Source organism: Saccopteryx bilineata, chromosome 5 (assembly GCF_036850765.1).
Source record: "Saccopteryx bilineata isolate mSacBil1 chromosome 5, mSacBil1_pri_phased_curated, whole genome shotgun sequence".
NCBI classification, from domain to species: domain Eukaryota; kingdom Metazoa; phylum Chordata; class Mammalia; order Chiroptera; family Emballonuridae; genus Saccopteryx; species Saccopteryx bilineata.
This window is the reverse complement of record NC_089494.1, coordinates 14,347,957-14,369,352: the sequence shown is the minus strand read 5'-3', so window position 1 is coordinate 14,369,352 and position 21,396 is coordinate 14,347,957. Positions and strand designations below refer to the sequence as shown.

Here is a 21,396-nt window from a genome sequence, read left to right as displayed (position 1 = left end):
CCAGGAAAAGTCCACATCCATGAAAAGTCCGCATGGCACTGGAATTGTTGTCATAATTCTATACTTTGCAGCTCATGTCCAAGTCCCAATGACCCTGCTTCTAGCTGGTAATGATTCAGGTAGACTGGAAAAGTCATCTGCAGCATGTGTGGATATGGAGCTTCTTTTCTCCTCTGCCTGGAGAGATGAGACCAGGTTGCTTTTCCCTGGAACTCTGTGACTGTGGCATGGTAAAGAGAACCTTGGGGTATAGTAAGTTCCCGCCACGCGAGTCTCTCCCGGCTGCCATTCGCTCCGGGGAGCTGGGCAGCCCTCTCCGTGTTTCTGCTTTTCCTACCAGTCTCGGTGTGGCTTCTTCAGTGTTCCTTGGTTGAAGAGTCCTCTTAGTTTAGTCCAAAGTTGGTTTTTCCAGATGATAGTTCTTAAAATTAGTTTGTAATCCTCTTTGGTTCTGGGAGGTAGATGTTGGTACATCCACCTACTCCAGTACCATCTTGTCTTCTCACCTGCCCTCTTAAATAAATGTTTTCTTTCTCTCTCTTCCTAAACGGACCTGATACACATACTAAAAATTCCCTATAATCTTCCACTGTACTTTTATCTCAATTATAATCTCAGTTATACATCTAATTTAATGATGATGTTAATAAAGTACCCAGAATAAACGCCAAAAAAGGAAGCACTCTACTACCTAGTAAAATATGCCTCACTTTGAAGATTGCTGAGTTATAAAAATATATTCCACCCACATGTGACCCAGAAATCTGTTGGTGGCAGAGGTAGCTTAGTTTCTCTCTGAGAGTCATAAACTGTTAGGGAGTGATGAGTGCAACAACAGAGAGCTGCTCAGTAAGAGAAAAAGGAGAGAAGCTCCTCGCTAGCCCTGAGGAGGTGAATAGAGGTTTTGTTAAGACACTCAGGGTGGAGTTCATAAAATAAGAGGGAGTTCAGTTGATAAAAGAGGATGAAAAGGAACTCAAGGCAAAAAAGGAAAAAAACATCAGAAGCAAAGGCAGGAGTGAGTCTTAAGTCCATTCAGACCCAAGGTCTTCCGGAGAAAGGGCCAAGGAGAAGATTGGAAAGCTTGACAGGAATCATGTCACAGAGACAAAGGCAGAGAGGGAGGGCGGAGACACTGGAGATTTAAGCAAAGGGGAGAGAAATTCACTTTTTTTCCAATAATCACTTTAAATATAACAAAATTATATTTTATTTCAGGGTTCAAAACCATTGGGTCCATTAAGGAAGCTGATATTGTAAGACATACACAATTTAAAGTTTATGAAATAACACATGCCATCAATCCTCACATTTTCCATTTATATACTAGCATATAAAGAAAACATAAGAATGTATTTAAATGTCAACTATTCAATAAAGTTTTATCAATTGATTTAACAAAAATACTATTTCCAACTTTCAATTATTTCACCTACTTCAATTTTTAACTATTTTCAACTATACTGCTCACAAAAATTAGGGGATATTTTATTGCCTCATATGTGTTTTTGTGAGCCATATACTTTAACTATATTTAACTTCCCTAACATAATGACCTTGCACTTGCAATCTAAAATTTTTAACGTCTTCTTTGAATAGGGACTACTGCATCATCTAAAATAGAAAAAAAATATATCTTATTTATAAACTGATGTAATAAGAACATAACAAAAGGAATAAATAAATAAATATTATAAGCAATAAATATTCTTTGAAACAGAAAGCCCATGGCAGAACTCAAAGCTAGTATTTGAAGATGAAACACTACAGAAATAAAAAACAATTTAAAAATATATAACTGATGTGCTTATCATAAAATGAACCCTAGTTTAATTTTAAAAGCTGTGGGGCAATTTTTGTGTATTTTATGCATGGCATTGTTCCTCCAAAGAACCCAGAAAAGAGGTACTGTCCACCGAACTTCACTGAGAGTCAACCAGCTACACGTATGCCAGCAATCTAGAAAGGTAACTCTTGCAAGACTATGATAAAAGAAAGCTTCTGAAAAACTGCTAAGAGAAGAATTACTGCTGTTTGGTTCAGTAAATATGACAGCTACTCCATTGTAGCTCTTCTTCAGTTGTCCTCCTTGGATTCAGCTTCAGATTTACAAACACATTGCAGCATGATACCAGAACAAAGAAGCAAATACAGTTTGGGTCAGATTTTCATTCAATGATTCATTTATCCATTCACTTACTCAAATGCTATTCATTTAGGACCTCGTATGTACCAAGTACTGTGTTAACCATATCTACGTTTCCAAGTACCAATACAAATGAATGGTACTTAGTCAGTGGTGGGATTCAGCTGGTTTACACCGGTTCTACAGATCCGATATCTAATTTTTTTGTTGAGTTTGGTGAACCAGTTGTTAGAATGGCACTTGTAATCAGGGTGCTCTCTAAGGTGGATGCCTGGGCAAACTGACACAGGGCAGAATATGGACTGAATTCTATCATGTACTATTCTGCACTGAGGAAGTCAAAACTGTAACTAAATAAGAGTATCACAATTTCCTTCACACTTCTCAGTAGAAAAAAAGACTACACCATTTTAACAAGCATCCTTCTTAATTAGTGTTAGTATAAAACATTAAAAATATTTTTATATTATCATTAAATTATTCTCAACTTTTAAATAATTTCTCAATTTTACAGGAATGCCATCATTTTATGTACTATTAATTAATGCTATTGAATCAGAAAGCATCCCCCACCATATTCTTAGGAAAATTAGTTCATCAGCCTCACAAGAAAAATATCATAGCATATTAAGCATTCCCTGTGAGCTAAATACTTCCATGAAAAGAAAAGGACAGAGAATGCTTAAAAAACAGAAGGTAGAATCCATATACAATATTAAATTCTGTAGATGAGTGTTGCAAATTCTTAGTATCGCTGGGTTAATCTCCAGTGATATTAAATAGGCAGAGTTCTAAGGGAAAGCCGTGTATCGCCAAGTCGTGCAAGAGTGACCACACTGTGAGAAATAACCACCAAAGAAGAGTGAATAGGGCAACTTACTTAAAGTGAAGGTTTGATTACAGAGAAATAGACGTGAAAATGACATCACAGGTGACAGGGATGTGTTTTGTAAGTGAAATGAAGTACTTGAAATGTACACAACTTTCAAAAGTTCACATAAAAACTTATCACTGCTAAACTACAGACTACGGTTTTGTTCAAAATTCTCACCAAAATTTGAGTATCTGTAACCTGTTCTTGGGCCATCTGCATTGCTTTTGTCAGATCTTCTTCCCCTTCTGGAATGCTAAAATTGTCATCTGGTATCTACATCACCGAGAAAGAGAAAGAGAGGGTTAGGAAGAATATAAAAATACATTATTTCATTTCAGAACTGATTTTTCCTCATAAAACAAAGGAACAAAGAAATAGTATCTTTTATGTAAGACACCATGTCACTTTGAAGATCTATGAAAAGTGAATAAATAATTAGCAAGAAACTTTCTGACTTTCTTTTAAACATCTCTCAATGTCACTTCTAATACACTCGATACGAGCTTATGGGCAACTGCTTTTTTCTATAATGACAAATGTACAGACTAATAAATGGGCTGAAAAAAGTGTAAGGCCATCTAAATGCCACCATTCTCTCCTCATCCCAGATTTTCCTCTCCCATTATTTTTTCATAACTATTACTAGCAAATACAAATCTCTAGTTTATTTTTAAAATAAAATAAAATAAAACTCACTGACTGAATGTTAAGCTCTAAGAAAAATGTAATCAAATTTAATTATATCAATCATTGTTAACACTTATCACATGCTTCTTATCTGATCACAGTATTAAGCCCTTTACAATTATTTAACTCATTCATTAATTTCATGCAGTATGTATCAATATTCTCTCCAGTATACCAACAGTAACAAAAAAAGCCTGTGTTCTGTGTCTGCCTTGTGCCTTGCTTGCCCAGGCCAGACATTGCCAGGCTTGCACCCACACAGTTCCGTTGACAGCGTCTGCCTTCTAGGAGTGTCTCTATGCTCCAAGTCTTAGAAGTAAAATAGGTCCCACTGGAACAGTGACTTAAAGGAACGATGTGAGGCAGTAACCACATTCGACTGAAGTATGGTTAAGCTGGAAGGAAACATGGACCTGCATTCCAGCTAGGTAGCAGACATTTTGGAAACCCAGTCAAGAGAAGGCTGGATGACAGTGAGTGTCTATTAGACAGAGGTGGCAGTCTGTACCACGGAACCATGAGGCAGGTGACGAGGAGTTGACTTGGAAGGACGCTTAACAGGAAAACCCAAAAAGACCAATCTAAATTTCTAGTAGAATTTTCCCACCTCACACTTAACCAGCTTAGTTAAAATCAGTTGACAAAGTAACTCCTCTTAAAGAATAAATTAAATACATAAATAGGTAAGTAGAATATTTCTCAAGAACAAACACATTTACACAATATCAAAAATGAACAAATTACCTCTTCATATTCACATTCATCTTCAGATGCTTCAGCTATGGTGACCTTTAAACATCTTGTCAAGTTTATATATTTAAAATACAATGCTTACATTTAAAATTGATTTGACCTTGGCCCTGGCCGGTTTGCTCAGTGGATAGAGCATCAGCCCGACATATGGACATCCCAGGTTTGATTTCCAGTTATAGCACGGGAGAAGCAACCATCCGCTTCTGTCTTCCTCCCTCTCCCCCTTCTCTCTCCCTTCCCTTCCCACAGCCAGTGGCTCTACTGGTTCGAGTGTTGGCCCGAGCGCTGAGGACAGCTCCACTGGTCTGAGCATCAGCCTCAGGCACTGAGGATAGTTCAGCTGATTTGAGTTTCGGCCCTAGACAGGGGTTGCCGAGTAAATCCCAGTCGGGGGACATGTGGGAGTCTGTCTCATTATCTTCTCTCCTCTCACTTAAAAAAGAAAAAATTACTTGACATTGAAATATAGCATTAGATTCAATTATCTCACCAACTTGGTGATATATTAGATTTCAAAGTTTTTATCAATGAAATTTACTTAAATCTCCAATTTTTGTATGCATTTCTCAATTTTAAAATTAAATTCTCTTCTCAGAAAAGGCAGCTAAATTGAAACGTATTATAAAATATATAGTAATCATAATTTAGTAGTTCAAAAATGATCAAGAATGAGCATTAAAATATCAGAAATGATTCTAATAAAAATTCTAACAGCATTGTTGTAAGGCTTTTTAAATGATAAGTTAGTCTAATTATAAATGAAAACTTCCAACAGTTATTTTGTTGGTTGGTAGGTTTATTTTTTTCTTCAAATGCACAGACTTGGCTATGCCAGTTTTAAAAGGTATGAAATTAAACACTTTAATGCACAGTAATGGTTATGAAAATCAAAGATGACATTAGCCTAGTTTTCATTTCGCTGTTGGTTATAAAAAGTTATTTCTGTTATTCTGTCTTCCAAGTGTTAGCTGAAGGTGTATATAATAACTTATGTTGTTTGTAACAAGAACTGATAACACATGGTATTTAACAGAAGCCAGATGCTGTCCTAAGGGTTTTACATATATTAACTCATTTCATTCTCATGCTATCTATGAGGCTGGAGCCTTCATTATCTCCACTTACAGATCAAAGGCACAAGACTGCACAGCTAGGACCTAAGAAAGCTGGGAATTAGCCCCAGAAGTCAGGTTTCACTATATTATACTAACTCTCTTGTCCTGCATGGGTTCTCTGTGCATGTAAATACTTCAGGTGTTTGCCAATTCTTTTCCATATTTAGAGGTCCTCAACCTCTAAATATAGATAATACCTTCTCTTTACTCAGCCCCCTCATAAGGAAGAACTCTTTAGTGTCTGCCTTATTATTTGAGGAGACAATTAAGCCTAGTTCAGTTATGACCAACTCTCAGGAACCAGATATCTGTCAAAAGACCAGTATTCTATTGTCATACATAAGTGTCTTTCTCAATATGGTGAAAAGTAATTTAAACTAAATAATAACTAATTAAAAGTAGACTAAACAACCACACACACAAGAAAGTTGCATACCTGCAGTTCAGGAGTTAAGTATCTACCTTTTACTCACATTCTCTTTAAAGGACTTCCAAATTTGCCCAGTGCTCTTTAAGGTAGTTCTTATGTTAGAACCTCATTTCTAGTTACCAAAATCAGCATTTTTTTTTTACTTATTGCTATGTTGCCAACTCCTGAAAACTCTGGGCTTAAAAAAAAGCAATAAGCATCCCTTCTCATCTCTCTCCCTTTCTGTCTGTCCCTATCTGTCCCTCTCTCTTTCTGTCTCTGTCACAAAAACAAACAAACAAAAAAAGAAAATTAGCATCCATTATTCCAGTTTCTATGATCAAGAATTCAGTAGTGGCTTAGCCAGAGGATCCTGATTTGGGGCCATTCTGAGGCCTCAGTCGAGATGGCAGCCAGGGCTGTTGCCACCTGGAGGCTTAACTGAGGCAACAGGATTCTACTTTCTGAAAGTCCACTGATATTGCTGTCTGGAGGACTCAGATCCTTCCCATGCGCGTCTCTCTACAGGCGTCTCAAACCTCCTGAAGACATCGTGGCTAGCTACCTCCAGAACAAGCAATCCAAGAAAACAAAGTGGAAGCCACAATATCTTTTATGAACAGCCTCAGAAGTCACACATGATCATTTATTCAACAATCTGTTGGTTACACAGGTCAACCCTATTCAGTATGTGAAGGCACGATACAACAGCATTTATACTAGGAGGTGGGGGTCATTGGGCATCATTTGGCTACTATATACTACTTTATAGGGTTTCAAAAGTATCAGAAAAGCTAACCTATGCAAGTCATTTAGGACAGTGCATGGCGTACAGTAAAGGTTATACAGTGTTTGCAATTATTTTCCATGTTCTAGAAAGAGATGAGTACTCATGGAAAAAGTCTCATAACTCTCCCATGGCCCAATTCCCCCATATATTAAGATAAATGGATAAAAGATATTCTAAATCTTCCTCCTTTTCAAAATTTATATTTATCTGACACATTTTCACTTAATAAGATAAAATTTCCCAAGTATCAGATACAGGAAGCCAGCCTCTTCTTTTATGAAAAAGTATTCTCCCTTCTGACAGATATCTACTAGAAATTGATTCTGTAAGCAATCACTTGTCATTAAGTCTCCAGAAAAGGAATGCTGTGCTTCATCACTCTTCATACCATAAAAAAGAAAAAAATCCACAGAAAAGTAAATATTCTATAATGATCTGAATAGACTTTACAACTGTAAGTAAAGCAACTGCTGCAAGATTACTGTGAGGAAGAAACATGAAAGCAAAGGTTGCTAAACATAGCAATATAGTTAGGGGAAGTGGTTTATTTAAAAAGCTCTGGAAATATCTTATAACACCAGTATACTCTACCCAGAATATAGTCTAAGCAATGGATTTTAATCACTACTAAAATATTCCGTTTCTACACAATCAAAGAAGTCTAAGAAAAACTAACTACCATTTTGTGGAGCTTAAAAAGTATTTTCCCACCTGACCAGGTGGTGGCGCAGTGGATAGAGTGTCGAACTGGGATGCCGAGGACCCAGGTTCGAGACCCCGAGGCCTCCAGCTTGAGCGCGCCAGCTTGGACCCAAGGTCACTGGCTCAAGCAAGGGGTACTCAGTCTGCTGAAGGCCCACGGTCAAGGCATATATGAGAAAGCAATCAATGAACAACTAAGGTGTCGCAATGCTCAACGAAAAACTAATGATTGATGCTTCTCATCTCTCTGTTCCTGTCTGTCTCTCCCTATCTATCCCTCTCTCTGGCTCTCTCTCTGTCTCTGTAAAAAAAAAAAAAAAAGTATTGTCCCATGGGACATAACCATATTAATTCTCATAACAACCCTGTGAGATTGAAAGACACAGATACAGTAATCACTAAATTAAAAAAAAATCAAAGAGATCAAGATTTGTCCCAGCCTTGTCAGGCAGTGGAGCAGTGGATAGAGCATCAGACTGGGACACGGAGGACCCAGGTTCAAAACCCTGAGGTCGCCATCTTGAGCGTGGGCTCATCTGGTTTGAGCAAAGCTCACCAGCTTGAGCCCAAGGTCGCTGACTTGAGCAACGGGTCACTCAGTCTGCTGTAGCTCCCGGTCAAGGCACATATGAGAAAGCAATCAATGAACAACTAAGGTGCCGCTACAAAGAATTGATGCTTCTCATCTCTGTGCCTTCCTGTCTGCCCCTGTTTGTCTCTCTCTCTCTGTCTCTGTCACACACACACACACACACACACACACACACACACACACATTTTCCCCAATCACATAGGTCTGAGTGATAAAGTTTGTTGAAAATAAATGCCAAGAATTTTCTACTCCACCATACTATTACTACAGGGACACAATAAGAATATGAAATTTGGCCTGACCTGTGGTGGCGCAGTGGATAAAGCGTCGACCTGGAAATGCTGAGGTCGCCGGTTCAAAACCCTGGGTTTGCCTGGTCAAGGCACATATGGGAGTTGATGCTTCTAGCTCCTCCCCCCTTCTTTCTCTCTGTCTCTCTCTCTCTCTCCTCTCTCTGTCTCTCTCTCTCTCTCCTCTCTAAATATGAATAAATAAAAAATTAAATTAAAAAATTAAAAAAAAAAGACTAAACCTTTAAAAAAAAAAAAGAATATGAAATTTTTGCCAATATCCTATCAATGGTCCACAAACTGCGGCTGGCAAGCCACATGCTCACTCAACTCCTGCATGAATCGCGCGCCTCACCCGTGCTGCTATCCTGAGGTGGGACTCCCTTCGCCTGACTGACACCCCTGCCCGCCCGCACGTGGTATTTTGTGGAAGAGCCACACTCAAGGGGCCAAAGAGCAGTATGTGGCTCGCGAGCCCCTGTTTGCCGACCAGGGCCCCAGGGAAAGAAGCAGAAGGTATTCTGTGGTTCCCAACCTCTCTGGGCTTTGTTTTCCCACCTGAAAAATGAAGAATGTGAAAGCTGAGGCTGTGATTACCTTGGAAAGGAGGGGAGGGTGGAAGGGGGAGGGGAAGGGAAGGGGAAAGGGGGGAAGGGTAGAGAGGAAGGGGAAAGGGGAGAGTGGGAAGGAGGGGGGGAAGGGGAGGAGAAAGGGGGGAAGGGCAGAGAGGAAGGGGAAAGGGGAGAGTGGGAAGGGGAAGGGGAAGGGGAGGAGAAAGGGGGGAAGGGTAGAGAGGAAGGGGAAAGGGGAGAGTGGGAAGGGGAGGGGGGAAGGGAAGCACGTGGTATTTTGTGGAAAAGCCACACTCAAGGGGCCAAAGAGCTGCATGTGGCTTTGCCAACCACTGTCCTAGGTAATTGTCGCCTATTTGTTTACCGAAACCTTAAGAATTATAGTACCAACAGCTAAATCAAATCATTTAAATAGCTCAATGTGAAAACCTTAAAAGAAGTATAAAAGAGCTGCAGACCCAAAGATCAAATTAACTAAGAGCAAGAAATTAATGGAACAACAAATCAGGAAAAGGACAAATACCCCAAATAGGAACCAGTATCCTCCGTGGTTGATATTTTTAGTATCAACAATCTGACTTGAACAGAAAACCTTCCCAGAAGCAACTCAGGTGAAGTGTGATGTTGCTGATGAAATGCATGTCCTTTGGCACACATGTTGGTATGTGATGTTGCAGCGTTGCTGATGAAATGCATGTACTTTGGCACGCATGTTGGGATGGATCTGCTATCTGGATGGTTGGCTAGCAACACATGGACAAATGCGCGAATCAATCCCAAAATTATTCTATGGCAGTTTACAAATATGCGTACATTAAGAATATAAAAATAGGCCCTGGCCAGTTGGCTCAGTGGTAGAGCGTCGGCCTGGCGTGCAGAGGTCCTGGGTTCGATTCCCAGCCAGGGCACACAGGAGAGGCGCCCATCTGCTTCTCCACCCCTCCCCCTCTCCTTCCTCTCTATCTCTCTCTTCCCCTCCCGCAGCGAGGCTCCATTGGAGCAAAGATGGCCCGGGTGCTGGGGATGGCTCCTTGGCCTCTGCCCCAGGCGCTAGAGTGGCTCTGGTCGTAACAGAGCGACCCCCCCCCCCCCGAGGGGCAGAGCGTCGCCCCCTGGTGGGCGTGCCGGGTGGATCCCAGTCGGGCGCATGCGGGAGTCTATCTGACTGTCTCTCCTCGTTTCCAGCTTCGGAAAAATACAAAAAAAAAAAAAAAAAAAGAATATAAAAATAAATGAATACAAAAATTAAAAGAGAAATAGTAGAAATAAGATAAAGGTACAGATAAAGAATAAGATAAAGTGTATGCCATAGGTCTCATGAATTTTGTCAAACGAAACCACAGGTTTGACCTAAGCTTCCCAGCAGTCAGGGTGGAAAGGGGGATGTTATCAGATATCAATCCAACTGCCATCCAGTGAAAACAGATGAGTTTCTCAGCAGATATACAGCAGTTTTGGCTTCAAAGCGTGATTAAATTACACTCCCAGTTTCTCATGAAGAGGACACTATGGATTGATCTCCTTGGCCCTCGGCACAGCCAGAAAGACAGCACAAACCAGAATCTGACAGAATACCTTGTGTGAAAAGCACTACTTTAGAAGCAGAACTGCCAGAGTGGGAACAGCCAATTCATCAGGATTGCCTGAAAGATAACACCTTGACGGTGCTTCTACTTACACTGGGAAGTGTTCTCACCTGTAATCTAGATCGTCTCTTCAGTGATCCTGCTCTCCAGGAATGTCCGTAGGATTAAGCTCGTCACAATGCTCAGATGCTCAAGCAATCATTTTCTACTACAGAACAAGTGGGCATCTGGCTTAAAATCAGTTTCTTAACGCCAAGCTGACTCTGAGCTCTTATGTAGGTTCCTTCCCTTTATGTATTTAGTAATCCTCCAGAGAGTGTCACTGAACTTTCAGTTCCAGAATTCACTTTTTCCTACCCTGTCCCCCTCAGATCTGGTCCTTGACTTTCTTCCCATTTGAGTCTGACTTGACACTTAATACTCTGCCTCGTTTCCTAATCTGCTCTGGCCCAGGGCACTGTCTGTTGGTTGCCTTTGCTCCATGAACCGTGGCCACAGTCCATAACACTGCCAGGTTCTGTGTCCCCGAGTCACAGCCTAGGGTCCCACCCCTCCACATCTCCACTTGCCCTGGAAGGGATTTAATAGTATCTGTGAGTTTGCATAGTATGAATCAGCTCCCTGGTACTTAATCACCCTGGGTGAACTAATGGTGCTTTCTGTACTAGCAGAATCTTCACCAGATCCTGACCTCCTAGACCCTGTCAGAAATTAGACCAATATACCCTCCACACTGAAACTGTCAGAGGGCCCTAAACTCATCACAATTCTATGAAAGACACAATCACAAGACACCTCAGAGAAGTATTTCAGCCGGTCTAATGGAACAGAGCTTGAGGTGCCCATTGGTATGATGCTGTCACAGACAAGGTTCTGCAAAGGGACCACAACCAGTAAGAAAGAAACAATTTTCAGATATAAGCAGCCTACAAAGTTCCTCACACACTAGAGTCTTGCACTACTGCATTTATAGGTAGTCATCACTGCCGGCAGCAGCATCGTAGAAAGAACTGGAGTGAACCATACAGCTAATATATTTGACATGATTTCCCAAAGCTGCTGTGGCCAGAAATGGCTTTGAAATCTTTGTCATCATTGCAAAGCTGATGTACACAGAGGCGATCGAAAATCTAGGCTGGATCCACCATGATCAACATTTTACTTACTAAATTGAAATGAAAGGAAAGTACAGTAAAGAGCAAGCATCACGGTCATGTTTACTCTCCTAGGAATTCCGGTGTAAATAAAGTTAACCGAATGACCTAAACCAAGAAGGGCAGCGACTGGCATGGCTGCCACTTTCCCCATTGCTGTTTGCTCCTGCAGTCTTGCCCACTGGGTCTTCATTGGGCCTCAGAATTCTTACTGACACCACGTACCAGGAAGCCACCACCATTTCAACAGTATTGCCAAGAATGGAAATGTATTGGCCACCCTTGTCCCAGAAGCTACTGCACATCTTCTTTCTCAGAAACTGGAAAGTCAGTTTCTTTCAACATTTCAGACTCATAGTTCTCACAGTTGGTGGTGGCATAAATTTTCCAACTTGTAAGCCAGGAGACCCAAAGATAACAACTCTACATAAAGGTTAAAGGTTAAGATATTTGTACACAGCCTGTTTCTCCTCTTCCAGTTCTTGCAGCAGCTCCTGGGAGCCTGTTAGCAATGCAGAGTCGCAGCTCCGACCCACACTCACTGAGTTAGAACCTTCATTTAAAGATCCACATCTTTGGTTCATGTGCACATTCAAGTTTTCCATAACTAGAGGACATACAATAAAACACAATTTTCTCTCTCCAAATAGCCTGTGACTTTCCTGCATGTAAAGTTTGGCAGTCTGGGTTGAGAAACATGCATCATGGTCTAGATTCTACATTGAGATTATCTATCCATCTTATTTGACTATATGTAAGGTGCAACCAAACACCCACAGGCAAATTCAGTTTTCCAATGATAATAAGAAATATACAACTTGTGTACATAATGATTATTAACGATTTTACAAATATCTCCTCACTTATGTTACTTCCCATTCCAGAGAAGTAACATAACGGAATTTTTTTTTAAATGTGAAAGAGAACAATAAAATATTTTTAAATGACAAAAGCTTCATTTTAATTAAACTATCAGTGAACATTACACTACTGCAATAAAAGATTTCCTAGGGATGTCACTTAAAACATAAGCATGCATTTTAAGGGGGTATCGGTTTACCATGATCAATGTGTTTCAGGGTCTGGACTCCTCAATTTGCATTTTCAGAAGCAGTTAACTTTGCAGCTGCCTCAACAGACCGCTTAACCTACTCAGTCCTCAGAAACGGCTGTTCAGAGATTGCTGTTGGGGCCAGAGGACACCCTTTCGGGGCCTCAATCTAAGGAGCCACACTCTTAATGTTACAATGCCTAGAAAGATGCTTTAAAAGTCAAAAGCTAGTTAGGGGAGCAGAGCATCAGCACAAAGGGGGGTCAACAACAAAAACTCTGTGGGCTCCACTTTCCTAGTCGTGTATTCCATGACTCTTTCTCAAACAAGGTCTTTCATTAGACAGGTATCAACAAAATCAATCAAGCATTAGCTTTCCTGTATAATTCATTCCAGCCAGCATCTTCCAGCTGGAATGGGCACTCCCAAATGTCTATGTCCACACAGTGACAGGCAGCCAGTAGTTACCACTGCAACTGAAAATCTCACCCAAGTTGTAGATTTCTAATAAAGGATTCATTCACAAAGGACAGCCACCCTACTTGGCTCTTTACAGATCACTTAGTTAAAATCTAGCCTTCTATTCCCCAATGCTGCAAATACCTTTCTTAAGAAGGGTTTTCCAGAGAATTTATGCACTCCATGACCAAATTTTGTAAAGCTCTCCTGATGGCTAAATAAGATAAGAACCACATCACGTGTGTTTATATCTCATCTTTTGGAAGTTTAAAACACAAAAGCAATGATAGTATGAAGTTTTTCAGAAGAGAAACAGGTGGCACTATTACAGCTGGGAGGTTACAAGGGAGCAGTGTTGTCAGGGTAAGAAATGTTTTTCCTGAACACAGTCTCTAAACTGTTGTAAAGAATGTGGGGCCTTTAGTAATGAAGCCATTCCCCCCCACCATGAATCCGGACTATGTTTTTATGTTTCTAGCTTGAGCCATTTTAGTGTTGTATATGTTCTTTCTGTTAAAAAGCAAAAAAGGAAAAAAAAGTGATTTTCTGGAGAATTTCAGTCATCTTTCAAAGCCTTGCTCAATATTGATAGTCTGTTGTCTAGTGTTCATCTGCTAAGTCATAGATAAGGGATGTCCCAAAGTCCAACACCAAATGCAGTAGATTAGAAATGATAAGGTGTTCATGCAAAGTAGAGAACATCCGATTTCTGATTCATTTGCATATTAAAACTTTTATTTATCCACTGCAATAGCTCAACTAAATTACTTGATTGCTAAAGACTTTAAACCCAAGAATGTGTCACTTCAGCAACTATCATAATTGCTTTAAGAAACAATGTCAAACATTATACAGTCAACTCTTAATTATGCATGTTAAGAGAGCTCAAGGATACAGGAATAATAGGCATTCAGATGTAATTCTCAAAGTTCATTTTTTTTTTTTTTTTTTTACATTACGTTCATGTTGTTACTCTTTTTTTATTTTTATTTTATTTATTCATTTTAGAGAGGAGAGAGAGAAGGAGAGAGAGAGACAGAAAGAGAGAGGAGAGAGAGACAGGGGGGAGGAGCTGGAAGCATCAACTCCCATATGTGCCTTGACCAGGCAAGCCCAGGGTTTCGAACCGGCGACCTCAGCATTTCCAGGTCGACGCTTTATCCACTGCACCACCACAGGTCAGGCTCAAAGTTCATTTTAACTAAGAGTTCAAGTCTCTCCCATGACTACACCTGTTACCTGAACGTTGCATTGAGTATAGGAAAACTGACTGGTTAAACTTTAGCTTAGTTATTCCCTGACTATTCTTTGGTTGAAACCCAAAATAGTAGTCAGTCAAACAACGAGAGAGGAAAAAAAAGTGAAGGGCCTAAGTAATTCACAAACTAGATAATAAAGTTCAGAAAAGTTGAAATTACTTATATTTGCAAATGTGATTATCAAGAGAAGTCTTTGTAAGACAGTTTTTGTGCAAAATTCTGCATGTTGGCAGTTGTGATTCTCCTTGCCAATTAAGTAAACATGATTTTCATTGCTGAAAGTTGTGCCCTTTGTTTTATAAAAATGTTTGCAAAGACTTACCTCGTTGCGTTTGTCTCATCTTACCAACTGAATTATATATTATAGAAATCATTTTAATATTGACAAAAATATTAAGATGCCTGGTTAGCATTCACTAGCAAGGACACTGGATAACTTTAGACTTGATATAGGTAGCTCTGAAATAAATGTTGACTCATTTTTTAATTAAAAAAGACTATTTCAAAAGAAAACCTTGAAAGAACTATAAAAACAGAGTATAAAACCACAAATAAGACACAAAAACACCCACATACTCCATTCAAATTGATTTCCAACTATTCAAACTTATATACCTGGAAAACCATTTTGCCTCGAGTAAAATACTACATATTTTCTTTGATCTTTTCAATTACTTTCTTCAAAGCGCCTGGAGCAGGGATCTGTACTGAGCCCATGTCAAGACAGGTTAATCTGTTCGCCTAATCTCACAGAACGAACCATTGCTGGGTCTCTGAAGTCGAGCTGGAACTGCAGTGACTTTAGTGGGAAATAAATAAATAAAGTAGATTTTGTAATTTCCTTGATATTGTTAAGAATAAACAGATAGCCTGACCAGGCGGTGGCTACAGCAGGGGTCGGGAACCTTTTTGGCTGAGAGAGCCATGAACGCCACATATTTTAAAATGTAATTCCATGAGAGCCATACAATGACCTGTGTACGTTACACATTATCCAATAAAAATCTGGTGTTGTCCCGGAGGACAGCTGTCAGTGGCTCCAGCCACCTGCAACCATGAACATGAGCGGTAGGAAATGAATGGATTGTAATACATGAGAATGTTTTATATTTTTAACATTTTTTTTATTAAAGATTTGTCTGCAAGCCAGATGCAGCCATCAAAAGAGCCACATCTGGTTCCCAACCCCTGGGCTAGAGCATCTGACTGGGATGCAGAGGACACAGATTCGAGTCCCCGAGGTGGCTGGCTTGAATGTGGGTTCAGTAGCTTGAGCATGGGATCATAGATATGACCCATGGTCACTGGCTTGAGCCTAAAGGTCACTGGCTTGAGCCCAAGGTTGCTGGCTTGAAGAAGTGGTCACTCACTCTGCTAGAGCCCCTGGTTAAATCACATATGAGAAAGCAATCAATGAACAACTAATGTGCAGCAACAAAGAATTGATGCTTCTCATCTCCCTTCCTGTATGTCCCTCTCTCTGTCTCTCTCTCTGTCTCTGTCACAAAAATAAAATAAAACAGACAACCATCCCCTTCCTACTGCTTAAAGAAATGAATAGATCTTTTTTTCTCATGAACATTCATCTCATCTCTCCAGTACGTTTATTCTCTATGCCTAGAGGATGGAAGATCAAAAATTTTACCCAATACTGAACTTACTTATCCACATATAGCTATTCAATCTTTCTATTGCCATTGATAATTGCTCATTTTCTGTTTTTTTTTTCCCAACACCTCTGACCCCTGTCAGCTTACCAGGATATCATTTAGTTGCTAAAGAAAAAAAAGAAGGGTAACTATTATTATTAAATGGCCAGAATTTAAACTATCTAGGAACTTGATGCTCCCAAAACAAATTATTTAAGCATTGGACACGGGCTGGATATTCTAAGCTTCAGCTCCTGACTTTTTCCACTAATTTTGTTCCGACAGAACTGACAGTATTTTGAAAGCTCGGGGGGAGGGGCTTATTTCGGAAAACCACTAAGCCAAAAGGAGGGTTGGATCAATTTGAAGTGCCAGCTTCACACAAAACTTTTATTCAAAGTTTACTAAGTACGGAATCCTGAAGGTCTTCAAACGTTTCCTCCAACGGACTCGCGCGTAGCAGTAACCCTGGGAAAGTTCAGCGGTAGCTTTAACAGGTTTCCATGGCAACGCCGCCACCTTGAGGTCCAGCGGCTTCTCCGCTGGCTCCGTGGCCACAAGGCTCAAAATGCGCCCCCAGTGGGACGCCCCCCAGTGGGACGCCCTGCGCTCCCCCCTAGCACCGGTGACCGCGCCCACACGGGAAGGATACGCTCCAGGTAGTAGGTGCCGTCGGTGGCCACCGCGTCCGCGGCCTCCTCGGCTGTCAAGTGCATGCCCAGTGCTTCTTCCAAAGCCCGCAGGGGCGAGGCGGGCCTCCCTTGCTGAGCAGCCATCCCGGCGCTCTGGGTCCCCGTCCCTCGCCGGTCCACTGCGTCCATAGCAACCACCGCTGCGGAGGTCCGGGCGCACACACAGTCCGGCTCGCTGAGTGGCCTGCCGTTGGCAGCGCGAGCGTCGGGGAGGGGGGCGGGGGGCGGGGGGACGCGCAGGCGCGCGAGCCCGTCAGCGAGGGCGGAAGTCGCCCGAGTCGCTGCGGGGGTCCGGATCGTGCGCAGACTTGCTCGGGGCAGGCGGCGCCCTCAGGGATCCGAGCGGGCCCGTGCGGTCTCTCCGCGCGGCTGCTAAGGTCTGAGCCCACCGAGGCAGCCCCGGAGGTGGTCCGAGCGGGCGTGCACGGCCCTACCCGCGGGGGTGAAAGCTGGGACAGAGCAAAAGTGTCCGCAGCACACACCGGCGCTCAGAGTCCGCGGAGGCTGGGCGGCCACGGAAGCGGTCCAGACGGGTGCGCGGGCACGCGCCATCCTGACCCCGGCCAGCGGTGGTTGCGGAGGCGGGCTGGCCCCGGCAGCAACAGCGGCAGTGGCCAGGTAGACTACAAAGCGGGAGCACAGGGGCCACACACACTGGACCCCTGAGACTACCCCCTACCGAGCGCTGAAAAGAAGAAGAAAAAAACTAAAATAAGTAAATAAAATGTCTGGATAGAATGACACCGGTTGGCTCAGCGGTAGAGCGTGGGCCTGGCGTGCAGGAGTCCTGGGTTTGATTCCCGGCCAGGGCACACAGGAGAAGCACCCATCTGCTTCTCCACCCCTCCCCCTCTCCTTCCTCTCTGTCTCTTTCTTCCCCTCCTGCAGTCAAGGCTCCATTGGAGCAAAGATGGCCCAGGCGCTGAGGATGGATCTGTGGCCTCTGCCTCAGGCGCTGGAATGGCTCTGGATGCAGCAGAGCGATGCACCAGATGGGCAGAGCATCACCCCCTGGTGGGCATACCGGGTGGATCCTGGTCAGGTGCATGCGGGAGTCTGTCTGACTGCCTCCCGGTTTCCAGCTTCGGAAAAATGCAAAAAGAAAAAAAAAATGTCTGGATAGAATGACACCTGAGGCTAAGGAGTAGGCCACATCTAATACTGTACGTAATCACTGAATGACAGTACTAAGCCCAACAAGTAGCCAGCAGTAAGAAGCAAGAGAAAGCGGATTTTAGGGGAACTTCAACTTTTTTATTTTATTTTATTTTTTTAATGGGGTGACATCAATAAATCAGGATACATATATTCAAAGATAACAAGTCCAGGTTATCTTGTCGTTCAATTATGTTGCATACCCATCACCCAAAGTCAGATTGTCCTCTGTCACCTTCTATCTAGTTTTCTTTGTGCCCCTCCCCCTCCCCCTTTCCCTCTCCCATTCCCTCCTCCCCCCTGTAACCACCACACTCTTATCAATGTCTCTTAGTTTCACTTTTATGTCCCACCTACGTATGGAATAATGCAGTTCCTGTTTTTTTCTGATTTACTTATTTCGCTTCGTATCATGTTATCAAGATCCCACCATTTTGCTGTAAATGGAGAACTTCAACTTTTAAAGGAACTTCCAGGCCAAGAGTAGATAAATGTCAGGGACCATTGTGGCTAGAAATTTGGGGTGCAGAATTAAGAAAATGGATTGGGAGGCCTCTTCAATGCAGATGGCAATACCCAGGAGCCCATAGCCCCCAGTTTGCTTTATTATATAGCCATATGCAAATAAGGAAGTCTTTGATACAAAGTCACACATCTAAGGCAAAAACAGGAACTCTCTTAAGGCATAAACAGGAATCCCCCCATCATACATAAGTGAAATCAACCAACATCTGAACAAACAAAGGGTGAGAGGAAGGGCATGTAAATTGCTTCCAGCAACTAAAGCAAGCAAGTGAAGTGGGGCTATGGGATGAGTGCAAATACTCAGCTTCATAGCCAATATGGAGGTGGAGGGGAGAACTTAGCCTTTTGCTAAGCCTCCAATTTACAAAGGCTTTTTGCCACTTGCAGTCTACCACATATCCTCTTTTTTTATTTTTAATTTGTGTGCTGAGGCCAATGAAGGGTTTAAATAGAGTAAAATAGCCAAACTGTTAGTAGGTTCTTTTTAAAAACTATTTGTACATTATACCTTTAATTACACACATAATTATAAATGAATGCATATATAAACAAATATATGTGATCATCTGTGTTTATTAAATGCACTCTTTTTCAGTTCTTTTCTGTTTGCCTCATTGTTTCTTATCTCCTAATTCTTTCTTCCACTCAACTCACTTCTGTCAAGGTTATTGATGTTAAAAATATAATGTCCTTCTAAATTTTTTTCATGCTCATTTGTATCCCACCATGTCCTGTAAATATCACTTCTGGTTATTGCAGAGTGTGCCAGATTACATGTCTTATCAGTCTCCACATGCTGAGCAGTCTCTCTGGCCACATATGTGACTAGTTTATAGAAGTACGTCAAGGAGACTACAACTTGACTGCCTACCTACCTTATATCCGTTTGCTCCCTAAGGGGAGGAATACTGGTTTATTTGTCCAAATAAAGTTCACATTTTTAGTGTCTGCATTTTATTCTTTAATGTATATATTATGCTATTTTTCACCCTTCCTCCATTAGCATTATTAGAATCAAATCCATGTACATATAAATGTTGCATCCACCGGGTACGAGAACAAACGTCGGAGACTTTCAGGAGTTTAGATGTTACTTTATTGGCCAGTTTAACCTGCACAGGGGCAAACTCCCAAGATGTCCGGAGACACCGTGCTCACAAGGAGCTGCAAACGGAAGCCGCGCCTGGCACTTACAGCCAGGTCCTTATATATTCTAGGTGAGCAAGCATAATACAGAAGCAGATGTGGCAGTTTAGCTATTGGCTAGGGAGGTCGCACGCAGCATAGCAACAGGGGCCGGTTTTAGCTTAGTGGCAAATTTCAAACATAAACTTCTGATAAGGGTCTCTGACCTTCTTTGTTCTCAGCCTCACAGGGGCCCTATCAGCACTCCCTGTTCCTTCAATAGTTACACTCTTGGCAGCCCCAGAATATCAGTACTCCCTGAATCTAACATTCCCCCATCTCTTTTGGGCATAAATCAAACCCTTGATTCTTCATTAGTGGGGAGACTGGTGTAAGGTTGGGACAGAACCATGAACTTTACTACATTTATCCTCTCCTTTACGAATGCAAGGAGCTTATTAAGGATTATTGGTCCAAAGGTAAGAGCCAATAATAATAATAGGAGGGGTCTAGTAATTGCGGATATGAGGGTAGTTAACCAAGGAGAAGTCTTGAACATAGAGGCATACCAGCTAGGGCTGTCTTCTTCTAGGTTCCTACTCTTTAATCTGTTTGCAAGTATCTTGATATTCTCTCTAATTACTCTAGAGTGGTTAGCATAAAAATAATATTCTTCTCTTAAAGCAGCACACAGTCCTTGTTATTCTGTACTATAACTGTGCTATCTGCTGTCCTGATTAAAACCTATTCCTGCAACTCTAGTCCCTTGCTGGGTAAACAATAAAAAGTCATCAGTCCTAAGTGGAGGAGAAGGTGAGCTTTAGAGGCTCTCTAGGGGTCCTTGACTTACCATCTCCAAGATCCTTCGTCGGGTGGTTGGGCCGGCTTCACGTGGGAGAGGTGGATCCAGTAGGGCTTCTCAGCTACCTTAATAGCTGTGGGTGTACTCGGGATCACCTGGAACGGTCCATTCCACCGCTGCTCAAGGTTGCCCCGTCTGTGGTTGAGATTCTACACCCACTGTCCAGGCTCTGGTGGCTCTGGTAGTTGGGAGCTGTGTTCCGCATTCGATTGGGCTGATCTCTGGAGGGCCTGCACCTCGCTTCTGATGTGTTGCAGGGCCTGCAAGGACTTGAGGAAATTATAATTAGAAATCTCTAGTTCCCCTCTGGTCAATCGAGGTACACGGGGCACAGGTTGCCCAAATAAGATTTCATAAGGGGTCCATTTATTGAGATAGGGGGTACATCTGGTTCTAAAAAGGGCAAAAAGGAGGAGCTCAACCTAGTTTTCCCCGGCCTCCCCTCTCAGCTTAATTATAGTTTCCTTCAGAGTCCTGTTCATTCTTTCTACCTGTCCTGAACTTTGGGGCCTATAAATGCAATGCAATTTCTAATTAATACCTAACTTAGTGGCTAATTTTTGAGATATCCTGGATATGAATGCAGGTCCATTGTCTGATCCTAGGGCTAGGGGAATGCTATATCTAGGTATGGTTTACCTTAATAAGACTTTACAGACTGTGGAAGCAGCTTCTCCTCATGTGGGGAATGTTTCCACCCATCCTGAGAAAGTGTCTAATAATACTAATAGATACTTATAACCTGACTTCCCAGGGGTCATCTCTGTGAAATCTATTTCCTACAGTTCTCCTGGAGCTTTCCCCCAATACCTCACAAAGGGGGGTAGCTTCTTATTCTGCACATTTACTCTGGCACAGATGCTGCACCTCAAGACAATGGAGTGGACAATATCCCTGATGTTGGGCCCTACATAATACTTCCTGATAAGTTGTTCTAGCTTGTTTTGTC

The 21,396-nt window shown here is 41.9% G+C and overlaps 1 protein-coding gene across 1 annotated transcript in view; it reads right to left on the bottom strand.

Annotated features, from left to right (window-relative positions):
• SPAG16 (sperm associated antigen 16) overlaps positions 1-16,946 on the bottom strand; it is a 232,523-nt gene extending 215,577 nt beyond the window's left edge. Inside the window, 3 exon segments of the mRNA XM_066232513.1 lie at positions 3,198-3,293; positions 4,452-4,498; positions 16,741-16,946. Of these exon segments, the coding sequence (XP_066088610.1) occupies positions 3,198-3,293; positions 4,452-4,498; positions 16,741-16,909 (312 nt within the window). The 5' untranslated portion in view covers positions 16,910-16,946.
• Positions 16,947-21,396: the final 4,450 nt, after the last annotated feature.